Source organism: Ciona robusta, chromosome 4 (assembly GCF_009617815.1).
Source record: "Ciona robusta chromosome 4, ASM961781v2".
In the NCBI taxonomy this organism is placed as follows: domain Eukaryota; kingdom Metazoa; phylum Chordata; class Ascidiacea; order Phlebobranchia; family Cionidae; genus Ciona; species Ciona robusta.
In genome coordinates this window covers 2,995,601-3,012,077 of record NC_143238.1, presented here as the reverse complement: position 1 = coordinate 3,012,077, position 16,477 = coordinate 2,995,601, and the positions used below count along the sequence as shown (strand labels likewise).

The window sequence follows — 16,477 nt, the reverse complement described above, 5'->3', positions numbered from 1 at the left end:
CCTGCCGTGTTGAAAGCTACAAAGCAATGGCGCATCATATACCGAGAAAAAACGTTGGATCTTGGCGCCCAAACGATGCTGGTGCACTAGAAGAGCTACTTCCCGTGTGTTTCAGCAATATCAACTTCAAAGGAAGGAAGTAATATTGTGAAGAGCAACGCTGTCATCTTGCCGTGTGGTCGCGTAGCATAGAATGTGGTTATTTGCTGTGTATTTATTATTCGACTTTAATTTTCGTTCGTTGTTACATATATACATGCATATAGTATAGAACCAACTATACCCTGACGCATCCATTAAGTACCATACAACATGCTGGGGTAAGATATGCAATGTTTTCATTCTCTTTCATTTTGTCGTTTGGTAGTAAACAAAGAATATTTGCCGAAATATATAACTGTCTTCTTACGACTCTAAAATGGCATTTTTAGTTGTTTAAACACGAAAAAGTGTGCGAAAGTATAAATAAGTTCTTCATATTTATTGCTGCTGCTTTCGGTCATATATATCATTTAAAGGGCCTAAACACACCCAACGTCACTTTTATTTTTTTATGGTAAATTCATAAAGCGACCGTTTTATTGATTCCAAAAATACTTTGCTTATTAGAATTGGTCCAGTATAGGCGGAGATATTCGTCCTCAAACAGTGATCTCTAGCGCTATCCTTTTTTTACTACGAGCTCCGTGATTGTGACGTAGGAACGTACTAGTCACGTGACTGATTCATTCGTAAAAGCGGAACCTGCGTTTTTTTTGTGCTTTTTTGCGTTTTTTTTGTTCTCTCGTTTTTCGCTGAAAACACTGCCTCTCGCCTTTCTGAATGAGAGCGGCCACGCTTCAACAATTTTGTTACGTGTTTGTCACGTGGGTAGTACATTTCTCAATTTTTTTCGCCACGCAACTTTCAAATCAGTTTTTTGAATTTCACGGTGTTTGAGCTGGAATATCTTTGGTTATACAGAACCGATAAAAACAAGTAAGGTGTCGTTGGAATTAGAAAAACACACTCTATCGATTAAAGCGAAGTACATTTGGGGTGTGTTTAGGCCCTTTAAGATCGACGCTTTTTGCTGCCATACACGCTGCCATAGCTGCTCGTTTGGTAGTAAATAAATTAACAATTGTTGGAAAAATACTTTCCATTAATCGATCAATATATAAATTGCAACCATTTTCTGCCGCTGATGTCAAAAACTGCTCTGGTCTACAAGGTTTATCAAAATAACTTTGAAAATCAAAAAATGTTTGTTCGATTGCTTTCTTCAGTTACACAGCGTTTAACTGAGGACAGTTCTACGTGGAAGATACATACATAAATTTCACGACGACATTTATTTTTTAAGTAAACAATTTTAATCTGCGATTTTGGTTTGCTTGAATATTTTTGATCGCTATATATATTTCATTGCTATATTGATACACTCCTTTTATACTATATGATAGGCTTAATATATATACATACATTACTGGCGTATAGAATTTGTAGAAAATCAAAATGACGACGTCAGTTAAAATTTTTGTTCGAATATAATATTAATATATATTTGGTGGTAATGCCTGCTAGAGGTCTAGTAGGCCGTGATTGATGTCATTTGTAGTATTAGGGCATGAGTTTGTACGTAATCACAATCTCAGGGTAGATCTGTCAACATTGAAAAATATTGGTTAAAACGTCCCAGATCGGATTTTAAACAATTAACAACAATATATGGGAGTCAAAAAATACGCTTTTTTAATTCCTTAAATCGGTTTTGTTTAGTATACGAAACACGAAATGACACGTGAAAACAGAATAAAAAGGTATCCCATCATCCCCCACCCTTCTATATCTCAGTTACCTGTTTCTGTTTGTAGACCACGAATTCCTTATGTCGAAGTCCACCCTGAGATGGAACGCCCGTCACTGAATCATACCCATGCGGGGCAGTGTCGAACTTTCTACCATCGGTAAGCTTCAAGCTGTTTCCTATATAAAAAATAATTCATATACCCAAGGTGAATCTGAAATTAAACATAACTTTCATTTTAACCTAGGTAGGAGGCGGAAGATTCATTTACTGTACACGAAATTACTATAAATGGACAAAAAATCCACAGTTTCGGCTAAAATATCTTTGTCATTACGTTATCACAGTTTATACCTATAATGACCCTGCAGAGAAGTAGCTGTCGTTCGCAACGGTAGCAAGAGGTGTCTCCATGCCTTGGACATCCATTGCGACCAAACACATACTGGTTTGCCTTTGAAGATACATCAGTGAAATAGAAGCCAGCACCAAACATTCCGTTTGGATTGGTTTCTTGTTTGTCAAAACCTGTATAACGAAGAAGGAAAAAAAATATATAAAATATATTTTATCAATTTTTGTGAGGATGTGGTTATTCTGGTTCTGTAAATTTTCCTTGTTTACTACCAAACGGGACGATTAAACAGAACGAAAATATGTACTATATCTTACCCCACTCTACTATATAGGTAGGCCCAGCCAGGTTAATAATTAGTCTATTTACCTTCGCTGAGTATTTCACCCACTTGATTACTTCCATGAAACAGCATTTTCTCGTGTGGTGGTCTAACATGAGTTTTAAAGCTGTTGTATTTGTCCAAGAGGCTTTGATTGCCAACTCGTTCAATCTTGTGTTCAGAAATTGGGTTTAAAATTAACTTAAAATTTATTATTGCGTTTAATTACATGGGAATTCGTGGGGGGGATGGGAATTCGTTTTTATAGTTCCTTGAATGTTCTTTGTTTACTACTAAATTTAACAAGAAAATAGAATGAAAAGTTGTCCCATCTCCCCCATCCTATACTGGCATACAGATAGGTTTATATTTAATCATTAAACGAACCCGTTTTATGTTGTACGAACGAAACACACCACCGACGTTTCCCCTATGCTCTCGTTTAGTATTTTGCATGGCAGTTTTTATTGCTTTAGAAGCACCACAATCCAAGTCCAAAGCCACCGCGGTATAGTTGCTAAAACGTAATACATTTTATTCCATTCTCATTCATAATTCGGGACTATAGAAATTTCGTAGTTTTTTTAAGATAGTACATTAAATGGAAATTGCAATTAATAAAGATAAAAAACCCTTACCCTCGCCCAGGTGGACATTGAAGAGTTTCACCTCGTTCCAGTGGACCCAGTTTTTGCAGCACCTCGTTTAAGTAAGTCGTATAAAAGTCACTCATTTTCAAACTTTAATCTCTAATACGTGAATACAGTAACCGCTCTTTCAGCAATGTGACCTCCAAATTGCCTTTACTGCTTTTGTTGTTCAATTATACGTACAGCTTTGTGAGAAACCGTTGTTACCAACAAGGGATTTTCCCCTTTTCACTGTTTGGTTGCAACAGTTCCTAGTTTTGTTGGCACTCTTTACATTACAAAGTTTAACCATCGAGAACTTATATTAATTTTCTATGGTTTAACTATGCGTATGTAAATATTATACTTCAACTGAGGCATGTAAGATTTAAACATTTCGTATTATTGTAAGGTGGGTAGACGGGACACCTTCGGTGCATAATATCAATAAACGCTGGTCGTGTTTTAAACAATTAACAACAGTCTATGGGAGTCGTGAGTAAACGGTTTTATATTACTATGAATGTTCTTTGTTTACTACCAAATGTAACAAGAAAATAGAATGAAAAAGTGTCCCATTTTCCCCACCTTACTATATGAAATATATCTGATATGTATGTAAAGGCCATGTTTCAACTAACGTATTGAAATGTTTAAACATATCATATTATCTAAAACAAAACACTTTAATTTGGTTAGAAAAGTTATTTTCCGTTATACAGATATACGTTATACACCATTAACAATTTTTCCAGAGACCTTTGAGTGTATGCGCAAGCAAATTTTTTTATGAGCAGAGTCATAGCAACACCTATTTTCTATGCCATGAATATAGGTAGAAGGTAGAATATTGTCAGTGCAAGTGAGCTTATTAAAATTATCTTCCAAAATTGTTTTAATTTTATTTTATTAAAAAAAATACAAAAATATGTGCCGAAGAATTTACTAACTACGCCAGCGCTCTTTAATCGGTGTGCCCAAAAATATGCCAGAGGTGCACCAGTGCAAAAGGATATACAAGAGTGCATCACAAACAAAAACTTGAATATTGTTTTGTCAAAATTTTGAAATTTTTTAACAAATTTAGGCAATTTTCTACAGTTTTTTCCTCAGTTTTTGGTGCTATCTTTGCGAAACTAGTCTTCTCTTTAACCGCAAACCACCTGTTTCGGATGATTTTGATTAGCGGTGCTTTTGGACTAAACATGAACTTATTCTCCACGCATTTCTTCTTGGTGACGTCTTTAGTTTTACGGTAAAGCAAACAGGGGTGCATAAGTTCGTAGCAACAACTTTGGGGGTTCCCCACTGAACCACGCCGTCTGCCGACTGCCGATAGTTGACGGTGTTTTGCTGTGTTTCTCTATCACGCCTTAAAGAGAAAAAGGATACAAGCGATGTTCTCCCAAAGTGAGAGCCTTCTGGCAAATGCTAGACTGTTCTGTGGGCCCGCGGCAGAGGAAACAGCGTGTTTCCTCTGTTTCTTTTTATTCTTTACCGCTAAAAAGAAGAGAAAGACATGACGTGGAACAGCTGACGTAAAAGGTGGTACATCGCATGACAAATTCACCGCTCAAGCTCTCACCGTTCTAGACGCGATAGAACAGTTTGCTGAATAGGTTGTTTGCAAAACGTTGTGAAGCGCTTAGTTGTAAAATACGCTATTGACAGTTTTATTGTTATTATTAGTTACAAATGAAGTTTCAAAACAGGTAATACTGTTTTAAATGGGTTATTAGTATTACTCTTATAAGATGCCATGGATTTTTTTAGCACTTATATACAGCAATACAGGTGTTTGAGGTACCCTATTGCAGTTAAAACTAAAATCTGCAATGTTTTTACAGAGCTAAGGCTAAAAGTTGACACTGATATATTATTTATTCATGCTGAGCCAGTTCAAAGACAACAAAATGCTTTCATGCGAAAACGAAGAGGTGCCACCCTCAACATATAGAAGGTGTGTTTAGGTTAAGTTTTAATAAATAGCTTTTACTCCTGGATCTATAAGTTATGGAGGTAATTATACCTTGGATGCAGACAGAGGAGGAGAGAGAAAAGCAGAGATGCAGCACGGTGCCGAAGAAACAAAGAATGCGACATTTTTCAAGAAATCTGTGATAATCTTCCGGTTGCACATGATGTTATTGGACAATTGGACAGGTATTGTTACTTTGGGTAATCCTTTAGCTGGTGGCCACCTGAAATTTTGGTTTTAAAATGTTCCTTAGGTCTCACTGATAACCACTATATAATTTTTTTTTGAAAAAACTCGGGCGTTCGTGTCGAAAATTAACTTTGAAAATGCGCGAAATCGTGCTGCGTCACCGTATTTTCCACACCAGCCGTTATGAATTAACCCAAAGTTGGATTATTACGTCATAGAATGTGTATTGTTACGTTTGATTCCTACGTTAAAACAATGGGGAAAAACAAGGTTATAAAAAAAATTTAGACAGCAGGTATCAGTGAGGGATTTAGAACATTTTGAAACCAAAACTTCAGGTGGCCACCAGCTAAAGGATTACCGTTACTTTGTTATTTTAATATTGATATTGATGGAAAATACAGCTAATGCAGTTTGACCTTATGTACTTACTTAGCCTGGATTTTCAACTCATTTTTGTTCCTTTACTGTTAAATTAAACATATCTGATCACGGAATTTTTGAGTGACTGTTTCTAAATACTAACTTTTCGCCTATATTGCCTTCTAATAATGTAACATAATGAAATTCGTTAAGTTAATACTTCTCAATTATAGTATTGATTTTCAGTTTTTCACATAATTCAAGTCCCAAGACACAACTCAAATTTGTGTTATGTGTATTTGAAATTGTACTTTTCAATACAGATCAGCTTTATTAAGATTGGTGATCAGTTACATCAAACTGAGACAAGCCTTACCCAAAACAATGTTCTCTGATTCTATAGCGGATGTTATATCAGGTATTGACTCATAATCTGTTCTACTTTATAATGTATTTGTATGAATATATATATATATATATGTGAGTTAGTTCTGTTCTTTTTAAATGTTGTTTTAGTTATTCATTATTTTCTAGGCTATTTTGATGTAATGTGTATATATGGTTTTTTTTTTCAATTAAAGAGATAAAAACTTTTATTTTTTTGCAACATACAGTTAATTTTCCTATGTTTTTTTTATATAATGCATAGGCTATAATTTAAACTTTATTTTGGCTGTGATTACTCTGATCAATTTAATATAAATTAATGTAGGCTTTTACCAAAAGTCGCAAAAGTTTGTATCTAAAAGTCTGTTTTATTTAATAGTTGATTTTTTCCCAGATTTATCAATAAAGCAAGAAAATCCAGCTCCAGTCATATCAAATGATGATTACGTAAATGCATTGAATGGATTTATTTTGATCATTTCCACGGATTACGACATTCTATACGCCTCTGAAAATGTGAAAGAATATCTAGGCCTTTCACATGTGAGTGGTTTTTCATTAATTCAAAATTAAGTGTTTTGTGATACACGGTAGTTAAAAAGCAAAATGTTATAGAAAAATTCGGATAAAATTAATTTTTGTCACTGAAATTAGTCAGTTAATTGTTAGTATGTAGTACATAATTTATATAGTGGTTAGGTGTATAATATAGTGATTTTAACAGCTAATTGATTCATAGTTCTCTATTTAGTCGGTTAGTAACTTAATATTCATCATTAATTTTTGTTGAATGTCCATGATTTTTAACTATGCCTCATATGCCTGTACTTTTTATATGCATTTATTTTTGCACATATATGTGCCTAAGCGCAAAAATAATTTTTTTAATAGCTGTAATTTTTATATATATTCTCTTCATTGCGCTTGTTCTTTACTCTTTTTATTGTTTTTAGTTATTAGAATTTGAAATATCATCATCAAAAAGATAAAAAAATATTGTATATCTATATATATTTGCTTTTAACTGAAACTGTATGTAAATAAGTAAATACCTCTAACTCAAATTCTGTGTAAATAGGTTCAGTAGGTTATATGTATATAATAAATGACCTATTGAAATATTACAGCTTGACCTTATTGTCCAAAACATACTCTCATACACACATGAAGGGGACCATGATGACATTAGAAACTGCTTCCGAGAAAGTGAAGGTATGACCATGATGTAATAACTAATATGCCAGACATCATATGTTTAACCTTGGCCCTTGACATTAGTGGTTACACAACCAAACCCATATGTGTATCATACAGTGTATGTACTGTTGTACTGGTAGTGTGCTGAGAAATACACACTGCCCTTTTAACTGTGTGTATTCAGTTACTCATTCATCATGACTATAAAGGTATAAAGTCTTAACCATGCACTTTCCAATGCATTACATTATATGTAGTAATATGCATTATATACAGTATATTATGTATTATATATAGTTATAGACCACATGTAGTATAACATCATATCCTATTGTAGGTAAATCACTGAGGAAGTCCTTCTTCCTAAGAATGAAGAGCACCCTCACTCCAAATGGAAAAACCACAAACTTAAAATCCGCATCATATAAAGTAAGTTGTCGCATATTACATATTCTCCTATCAGTTTTAATGTATTGTAAAAATGATCCCATGTTATAATATTCTATTGGCACGATTATCAAAAATAATAGATAGGGTTTTAAATTTTTTTTTTGTTAGGCTTTTATTATAAAAAATAGCATTTTAAATATTTTATATTTATATATTTCATTTATAATGTCATTTTCATGTAGCTACATTTAAATTATTTTTAGCTTTACCTTTTTTCTTACATTCTTGTAGTGGTCTGATAAGGTTTAAACAATGTTGTCCAGGCAGTTTTAACTTGTAAGGTCAAACAGCCTTACATAGGTATTAAATGTTCTGTATTTCGCAACACTGTGAAATCTTTGGCCGCCATTGGAGCTCCGCTGTAGATCACGTAGCCACTTCTCTCCTTTCTCTTTTTTCTCTTTCTCTCTCTTTCCTTGCTCTCTAACTCTCATTTCTTCATTGCCTATTTTAGCTGTCTAGGCTTGTTTACCAGTAAGATGACATGACTAAAATTCCCAATAAGCTGCAGCATTGCAGCTCTGCCTTATGTCCCACTAAATACCAATTAAAATAACATATAAAAAAATATTTTTTTTAACTCTCTGGCAGGCTTGACTATTGTGCGGTTCTTATTAATGCTATAAATATTTGTGTGGTTTAATTAAACCTGCTGTGGTTGCAACTGTTTTCCTATTCACATTGTGTTGTTTCAAAATAATTGAATGTCATGTTGCATTTTAAGTGTTGAGTATCTGCAGAAATTGTGGTTTATTTTTTGAGGGTCACATTTTAAGCCTAAAATTTTAACAACTGTGGTTATTTTAATGAACAAGCGTTGCTATTCCCCCCATACCTGGCATTCTTAAAAGGCGAAATGCCGGTAGATTATTTCAAAGCTGATGTTATGATTAGAACTGTAACCACCAATGACGTCAATAGACAATTACCTCCTGTTTGAAACTAACCTGTGGGGTCATGACTGTCTCCATATCAAGTCTGTCTCCCGTCAACAAAATTCCTTTCTTACAGCCACACCGGTTCATTTTGAAAGCTATACAGACTCAATAGGCAGACTGTTCTGTTTTTCTCAATAGCTTATTTGTGCTTTCCAATCCCTACCCTATTCAGGGCTCGTGTGGTGTTGATTCTGTCCAAGGTTTATTTGCCCTGTCCTTTGGTGAATGTACTGGAACATTATATGACCAGTGTTAAATTTCGTAGCCCGCGTCAAAACAAGTTATTGAATTTCCTTTTGGATGATTCACCAGGAAATATGAAGGGATTTCAGTTAAAACATATGGTATTTGTTTCAACTGAAAACGACAACTTTGCAAAATAACCACACTCAAAATCTATCGTGACGTTTAATCTACTTAAAGCATGATTCAATAACTTTGTTTGTACAAACAGACTTTCCATACCCCTTGTTGTTTCAGTAAGAATTTAATAAAAAGCTTAATTTTATTTTTTCAGGTTCTCAGATGTACAGGCATGATTACACCAAGTCAAGGTGAGCATATAACCACATGTACTTAAACTTAATTAACCTCATTTAAGTGTTAATTATTAATGCAGTTGTTCTTGAACAAGTACATCAATTGTTCTCTCTGTTCACCAATACATATTTCTACACATTTTATTAGTTTTGGTCTTTACCAATTTTTGTAATTTGTAATTAAATTGTAATTTGTATTAATTTTGTAATTAAATATCTTTTTTGTACATTCTGTACCTATATTAGTGTAGCTTGTAGTTCAGAGTTTAATACATATTTATGCACATTTTGTTAGTTTTTGTTTTCACTTTTAAATGTAAATTTTTGCGTTATAAATCTGTACCTACATTTGTATAGCTAGTAGTTCAAAGTTCCAAAGTATTTCACCCTGTTAGTTCAATGCTTTGGCAGTGGTCCTTTTCCTGCCTATAAGCACCTTTCACCTAGTTATATTTGGTTCAGCTCAAAGCGATACGTCAGCATTTGTGGCGCATGTTCAACCTATACCCCATCCTTCCAACATACAACATGTACTCGACAGCAGAACTTTCCTGAGCCGACATTCGCCTGATATGAAGTTTACATACTGGGATGAGAGGTGTGATTAATATGTGCTAACTAAATTTGTACAACTGATTAGTTCTGTATTTTTATTAGAGTGTAAAAGAAAAATTTAACTGTATCATATTTTAGTTAAAACGCTTTGGACTTTTCATTAAAATTTAATGTTTGCAATTTTTTTTTAAGGTCCAGCTTTGACATTACAATGTTTAAAGAAATACACTTTTCTATAAAAAAGATCTTAAAATTTATTGCAGTTTTAGCTTAGGCCTTAACATTGATACGAATTAATGCAACTTATTTATCCTCCTGTGGCGAGTAACCACAGTCATTATAACATGGGTGTTCTGTTTCATAGTTACCACATATTTAACTTTATAGGTGATTATGTTATTATTGGTTCACCGCAGAGTTTCTTATACCTTTAAAAGACTCCTTTTATGGTCACATCATATATAAGAACTAAATCCTATGAAGATAAAATAGTTTACTTTGGAACGTACATATATTGATTACATATATAGATATATGTGTGTATATATTGTTCAAAAAATGCATATTAAAACTATGGTTTATTAAAGCATAAAAAGAACATCAGAAAACTTGTATAAAAGTAAAAAGAAATATGATTTCAAAATGTTTTTAATTGGTTTTTGTTTCTCAACACTTTCTGCCCACGCATGCCCTTCTAAACAGGATGCAATACACAAACATTTTTATATTGCTCAATACAAATATGTCAATTGTTTCCGTAGAATGTCCGAAATACTTGACTATGATGCAGAAGGCTTGATGGGAAAATCATTTTATGATTACGTGCATGTTATGGATGCCAAAGCCATTGCGAACAGCTTCCAAAAATGTAAGTTTCACACTTGATTTTGCTGTCTTGCCAGAAAAACTAGTTACCAAACTACTGTAAGATTATACAGGCGTTCTATGGGCATGCAGGCGTGTCAAATTCCCAATGAAACAATATTCAGAAATCAATTTAACATGCAAATATAGTAGGGTGGGGGAAGATGGGACACCTTTTTGTTCAGTTTTCTCTTTTTATTTGGTAGTAAACAAAGAACATTCAATGAATTATAAAACCGTATCTTCACGACTTCCATAGTCCGTTGTTAATTGTTTAAAACACGATCCGGCTATTTGGACCTTATGTGTTAATCTTTCCCCACCCTACTATAATTAAATTTCAGAAGTAATTCTGTAATTTTAAATTGTTTTTTTCCTAACAAGTTTGAATTCCCAAGTTATACCTATTAAAATGACCTGTTGTATTATACCCTTTCAAAATATTTAAATCCATTGTATACTTGAAATTCAGCAGTTACAATATTAAACGTGGGCTGTTTAAATCTTCACTTGCGTCATGGCATGACACAACATTGGTAATACCCAAATATTTGTCATGACACTCCACAACAGTTTCATATCTTCGTCATAATTGCTGTGACGTTTTTTTTTTATATCCGGAAAGTCAGAAAAGTTGGTTTACTATGACTTTCACCATATATATATCTATATTATATATATATATCTTTACTTTGTGATGTATGTTTGGCGTTAACTTGAGTATCAATGATTAATCTGGCAGCTTATGCGGAAATCCTATTACCGTTGACTTCCTTGTTAAAGTTTAAACCCATATGATACCGAAGGGTAATTTAGATACTGCCTTATCAAGTCTTGATAAATATTTTCCATGCAGTGTATAGACTGGGACAAATTGAGACAGAGCGCTACAGGTTCCTAAATAAGAATGGTGGTTACCATTGGGTCATTACACAAGCAACAGTAATTACTGGCAACAAGAATCAAAAAGCGCAATGTGTCGTCTGCATACACTATGTCATTGGGTAAGCATCAAAATTATCTTTATTATTTTATTGTACTGGTTAAAACCGGTGTGATCTTGTTTGTGCTTGATCTCTAAATGACCTTTAAAAGCACCCAATATCGAACGATTTCAAGCAACCAAAAATACCTGTTGACCAAACGAATCATTTTTCTCTGACGCAAAACCGTGCTCTAAAGCTGCGGCCTGCGGTTACTTATTTTTCGCAAAATCCCTTCCGGAAACGCCGCCTAACCGTCCAATTTCGTTCGCAGCGAGTCAACAGAGACTGAAGTGATTTTCTCCTCTGAGCAACTACAGTGCGCCAGACTGCTTCAAATAAAAGAACAAGAAGCGACCATCTCAACCCAGGTAAAGCCAAACACACACATTTACAAAGCGCAAATTATAGGGCGTTAACCTAACACCGCGTATAATATAACACCTGCAACAATACACGTATAGGTATTTAGTCAGCCCACGAATCCCTAACAATGCTTGGCGAAAGTTCTAACGGGAATTTTCTTTTGTTCATTTTTTTTAATCCTAATTTCACGTTTAACATGACGTATGCGCATTGTTTATACTTTCCTGTTTACAGGACCTAACACTCGAACTATCTCCAAACTGTGTATTCGACGACCGTCCCCTCACTTGTGACGTATTTCCGGTTAATACAGCTATGCCAGGTGAGTTCTGATTGGCTGTGACCACCCACGCCCCTTTTGGTTTTGACGTTAACTTAACATTGATAAGATAAGTCTGTTTTATTTCATACGCCGGTTTAAACTGGTATAAGTTAGCATAGTCAGGGCAGCGAATGATGTTGCAGATATTGGTTACCCCGGGGCGTACAACGGCGTCGTGTTTATTGTTTTACCTTTAGCCTGACGAAATTGGGATTTCTCATAACTGTTTGCTCAGAAAACACGCCACAATCTGTATATGGCCATTAAAGGCAATTATTTCTGCTTGTTTTTTCGGCTCTATAATATAGCTGCTTATTGCAGCAAGATAGTGTGTAAAAATAGATGTAGTACACCACTGTAAAAATACACGACAAACGCATAACACACGACTGTAAAGCAATTTCGTTGAAATCTGATAACAGCAAACCCGTTTAACCTCTCTATTACGTCACAGAAGAGCAACAACCGGCCGACGACGACTGCAGCATTGTCCCGCTTACTTTCGCTGTACTGGATGAAAACGACAGTAAGTAATGGCACGATTTAATATTTTTACCGAAAATAGTTGAATATTAGGTCACATAAACATTGCTTGTCTAAAACCATACGTACCGTGTTTTGACGCTTTTCCCTTTACAGATCTCTGCGGTGACGATGTCTTTTTCAACGCCCCTTCTATTGGAGACCCGTGGTCTTTTACATCAAGTGCCACAAGTGTCCAAGGTAAATAAACCAATACTTATCTGTGCACTCATGATATTAAATGAATGAAGCACCCTTGAAGCCCACTGTTTGTTTTCTTATCTTATCTCAGCTGAAATTTATTTACAGAAAAACTGGAAGATCTTTTCAGCTACGTAGCAGTGGATAATCTACAAGCCCCGCAAGCTGGGCAAGAGTTTTGCGACATGTCGGTAAGCTGCTGTACAAAAGCCCTTAAACCTATTAACCTGTCAAGCAGCAGGATTAGTAACCTTAAACCCTTTCCACGCAGAAGCCACAATGCGCGCCATTGACACACCAACTTAACGTTGGAAAACAAGACTTTACATGGAACCGCGGCGAAAACCCGAGCGCCCCAGTGAGTCCATGCGACAGTGCATACTGTGGGAGCCCAATACCTTTGCTACCACCTTTCCCCGAGTTAGAGCCACCAGACGAACGAAACGTCTACCAACAGCGAAAACGGGCCTATCAAAACGTGCCCGTCTCAAGCGAGCAATACCGCGAGCACCAGGAGAATATGCGTCGAGGTTTTGTGCTCAACAAAGACCCAGCGTTCATTGCTAAACCAAGAAAACGTTACCGACAAGAATCAGAATGCAACAGGAAGCTGGCAGACATGCCTGAATTCGTGGCTGCCGAATCCAAACGTCGATGCTACGAGCTTGGACAAGCTACAGCCCAGCCAACAAAGCAAGGTAAAAGAAAACATCAAACTTTCAAATATTTAATTAAAACGACTGTACATTTAAGATTCCAAGCAGTGTAGTTTTTTTTGTAAAATAATAATTTATTTAGTATTGATTTACCTGTACCTCACAGGTCACTGTATCGACGTTGGCAGTGTGTCGTATCGATTTTTGTCACACAAATTAAATTGAACACGGTACCACAATTAAATACGATCGATTTTTTTGGTGCAGCTGTTTGCATTTGATTGCACCACATCCAGCCGAACTGCCTACGCTTAGTAGGTGTAGCAAGTTTCCCCGTGGTATAATAACATTGTAACCAATAACAAATCGAGCTGTTACTCTGTACTGCAAAGGATGTGTCGACACTATTACGTAATTTACCAATAATTCTTAAGGTGGCTGTACACAGTATCCGGCATGCGAATTCGTATGCAAACCCATTATCGAGTTCCGCATGCGGCAGCGAAATCCGGACAAAACGGACGAATTCCGGATACTGTGTACAACCACCTTTAATCGTTGTGAATTTAGTTTCGCCCTAATTTACATATTGCGTCATCTTTTTCAGCCAACAACATGAACGACTTCACATTCCAACAGTTTGCTAACGTTCTTCTGCAACCTGGTACAGGGTATGGACCGACGGGAAATAGCTGTAAGTACAAGTAGCCGCACACCTTACTCTAGTATCTATAGATTGACCATGTTTTTATTCTCTTATTTCCTTCTATTTGGTAGTAAACAAAAAATTCAACAGAATAACCTATCCTCACAACTCTAAAAATCGTTGTTAGTTGTTAAAAACCTGGGAAATTCTGTGCTTAAAACGGTATTCATTTTACACAACAGTGTTATACCATACGAATTGCATATATTAGTGAATAAGTTTTAATGTTTTTTTTTGTATAAACAGGCGGCGGTAACAAAGGCGGGGCAATTCTATCGTCCAATTTCTTGCTCCAACCGTCAGCGGACTTTGGACAAGCAAACACAACTGGTAAGTCGACTTTTATTACGTCATCAGCATTACGTCACGCGTAGGAACGGTCGTCTGGTGCCAACTGTTGACTCTGTTTCGTCACCGCAACCGTTTTAATCAGAAAGGAAAGCGCTGGATTGGAGATTAGGAATTCTTTTTATGTTAAATGGAAATACCGATTTACTGCCCTGAGCTATTCTTCGGTTTGATTCCAAAATAACGTTTTAAAATAGACGAGTTTCGATGTATAATTCAAAGTAACGTTTTAAGAGACCAGTTTCGCTTCTGTAGATATCCCGCCTTTAAGCAAAGATTATTAAACCGCCTAATTTTTCCAGGGCGAGGTCTTCCACGAAATTCAAGTGGAATTTTACCCGAGCTTTCGCTGCACGACTGTGAGGTGAATGCCCCTTTACCAGGCCGTGGCTTTTTCCCTGTAGGCGTGGAATGCGTGCACGCGTTAGACGAAGTGTTCTGACAACGGAGTTTTCACTTGCGTTCTGGTAAAGCAGTCTGCAAAAAAGAGCCCGTTTTAAAGTTTCAATATAACACCAAAGCCGCGATGTCCGCCGCGGAACAGGATTACGGAATCCTGCGTCTGCGCTGGGTCAGTCGCTAAGGTGTATTTATTTCGTGTAACGTCGTAAAGAGCTCGTTTGCTTTTTGACCGAATTTCAGGTCAGACATATATTATCCATTGCATCGTCGTAATCGTTTTTTTTCCTGCAAATTTTTTGTCCCATTTTGAGACTGCAAATTATTGTCTTATTTTGACTTAATTATGATCATTAAATATTCCCAAACGGGTAAAACTTTACTAATCACCCGTCCTTATACTTTCTATCTCAGCATTGTTTCTTTTCAACTTGAGTTTATCTAAAAGATTCCAAAAATATTTGAACTGAGCCGTATTCGTATCAATCGTATTAGCATGTACAGTATAAACGCTGTACATAAATGACCTACGATCCCACATACGTACATGATATTTCGATAAACGAAAGTTCATTCGTTTAAAAATTTCCCAAACATTTAGATTTATTGACTTTTTCCTGCTACTTGCTGTGTATGTAAAATGCTTAAAAGCTCTTTCCCGCTAACAAACGTTAACATTTCCCCAAATTCGTTGCCGCTGTTCATTAGCGCCGTATAGCGTACAAACTTTTGTGCGTTCCACGTTTTGCTTGACGGGCTGTGACTGGTTTTAACCGGTCTGGCCCAGATCATACCAGCTTGGCTCTATATCCGGCGTAAACACACTTGCGTTGGTTGCGTTTTTCTCTGGTGTTCATTTCTTTAACATTACGCTGTACAATGTTGTGTCAAGAGTGGAATAAGTAATGAACCTGAATAAATGAAGGAAGCAGAGTTTTGAATGATTCATAAACTTAAAATTCGTCACTTTTACTACTACATACACAGACAGAAAACAAGACCCCAAACTGTGTATTTTTCAATTGCTGAAAAGAAACTGGGTCACTACAAAGTACGTGTTGATGTCGTCTTAACGGACAAGGGGCACAATCCATTCGAGTTTAGTCCGGCTCTATTCACATTTTAGTAGGCCATGATTTATTGAGCGTTGCTGGGAAGGATATTATAACGAAAACAAAAGCCGCCACAACGAAAACATTTCGCGTGCTGAATCATAGGCTTTAATTTACCCACGTATGCCTTCTTAAGTTTCTTAGCTTTTCAGTTAATGTCATTTTAGCTGAATAGAACGGAGAAGATTCTGTTTATTTCCTGTAATAGAGTGAGTGGTAGAACAAATTTGATCATTTGCAAATTACTGAGCTACAGGAACTGCGTAAAGCAGAAGCGAAAGCGGTTTTAGCAGCTAGCGCGAAGTAG

General features: G+C 35.8%; 2 protein-coding genes across 2 annotated transcripts; one reads left to right on the top strand and one right to left on the bottom strand.

The window, feature by feature from the left end:
• Positions 1-1,251: 1,251 nt before the first annotated feature.
• Positions 1,252-3,760, bottom strand: LOC149736638 (poly [ADP-ribose] polymerase tankyrase-2-like). The gene is made up of 6 exons (XM_089877354.1): positions 3,105-3,760; positions 2,854-2,983; positions 2,514-2,637; positions 2,144-2,317; positions 1,841-1,968; positions 1,252-1,644 (listed from the first exon to the last, which is right to left on the bottom strand). The coding sequence occupies exons 1-6, from the start codon at positions 3,197-3,199 to the stop codon at positions 1,603-1,605; spliced, it is 693 nt and encodes a 230-aa protein (XP_089733480.1). The 5' UTR covers positions 3,200-3,760; the 3' UTR covers positions 1,252-1,602.
• Positions 3,761-4,685: 925 nt separating this feature from the next.
• LOC149736637 (hypoxia-inducible factor 1-alpha-like) lies at positions 4,686-15,991 on the top strand. The gene is made up of 20 exons (XM_089877290.1): positions 4,686-4,807; positions 4,943-5,055; positions 5,136-5,258; positions 5,949-6,043; positions 6,407-6,555; positions 7,140-7,224; positions 7,547-7,638; positions 9,115-9,151; positions 9,599-9,734; positions 10,453-10,559; positions 11,412-11,559; positions 11,813-11,909; positions 12,139-12,226; positions 12,681-12,752; positions 12,866-12,949; positions 13,058-13,140; positions 13,221-13,647; positions 14,213-14,299; positions 14,558-14,641; positions 14,962-15,991. The coding sequence occupies exons 2-20, from the start codon at positions 4,982-4,984 to the stop codon at positions 15,099-15,101; spliced, it is 2,208 nt and encodes a 735-aa protein (XP_089733416.1). The 5' UTR covers positions 4,686-4,807; positions 4,943-4,981; the 3' UTR covers positions 15,102-15,991.
• Positions 15,992-16,477: the final 486 nt, after the last annotated feature.

Coding starts and splice junctions, on each gene's coding strand:
- LOC149736637 (XM_089877290.1), top strand. CDS start 4,982: ATGCTGAGCCAGTTCAAAGACAACAAAATGCTTTCATGCGAAAACGAA. Junction 9,735..10,452: donor TTTACATACTGGGATGAGAG/GTGTGATTAATA, acceptor TTGTTTCCGTAG/AATGTCCGAAATACTTGACT. Junction 12,753..12,865: donor TGTACTGGATGAAAACGACA/GTAAGTAATGGC, acceptor TTCCCTTTACAG/ATCTCTGCGGTGACGATGTC.
- LOC149736638 (XM_089877354.1), bottom strand. CDS start 3,199: ATGAGTGACTTTTATACGACTTACTTAAACGAGGTGCTGCAAAAACTG. Junction 2,984..3,104: donor CAATGTCCACCTGGGCGAGG/GTAAGGGTTTTT, acceptor ATTACGTTTTAG/CAACTATACCGCGGTGGCTT. Junction 1,645..1,840: donor TGGTCTACAAACAGAAACAG/GTAACTGAGATA, acceptor CAATGTTGACAG/ATCTACCCTGAGATTGTGAT.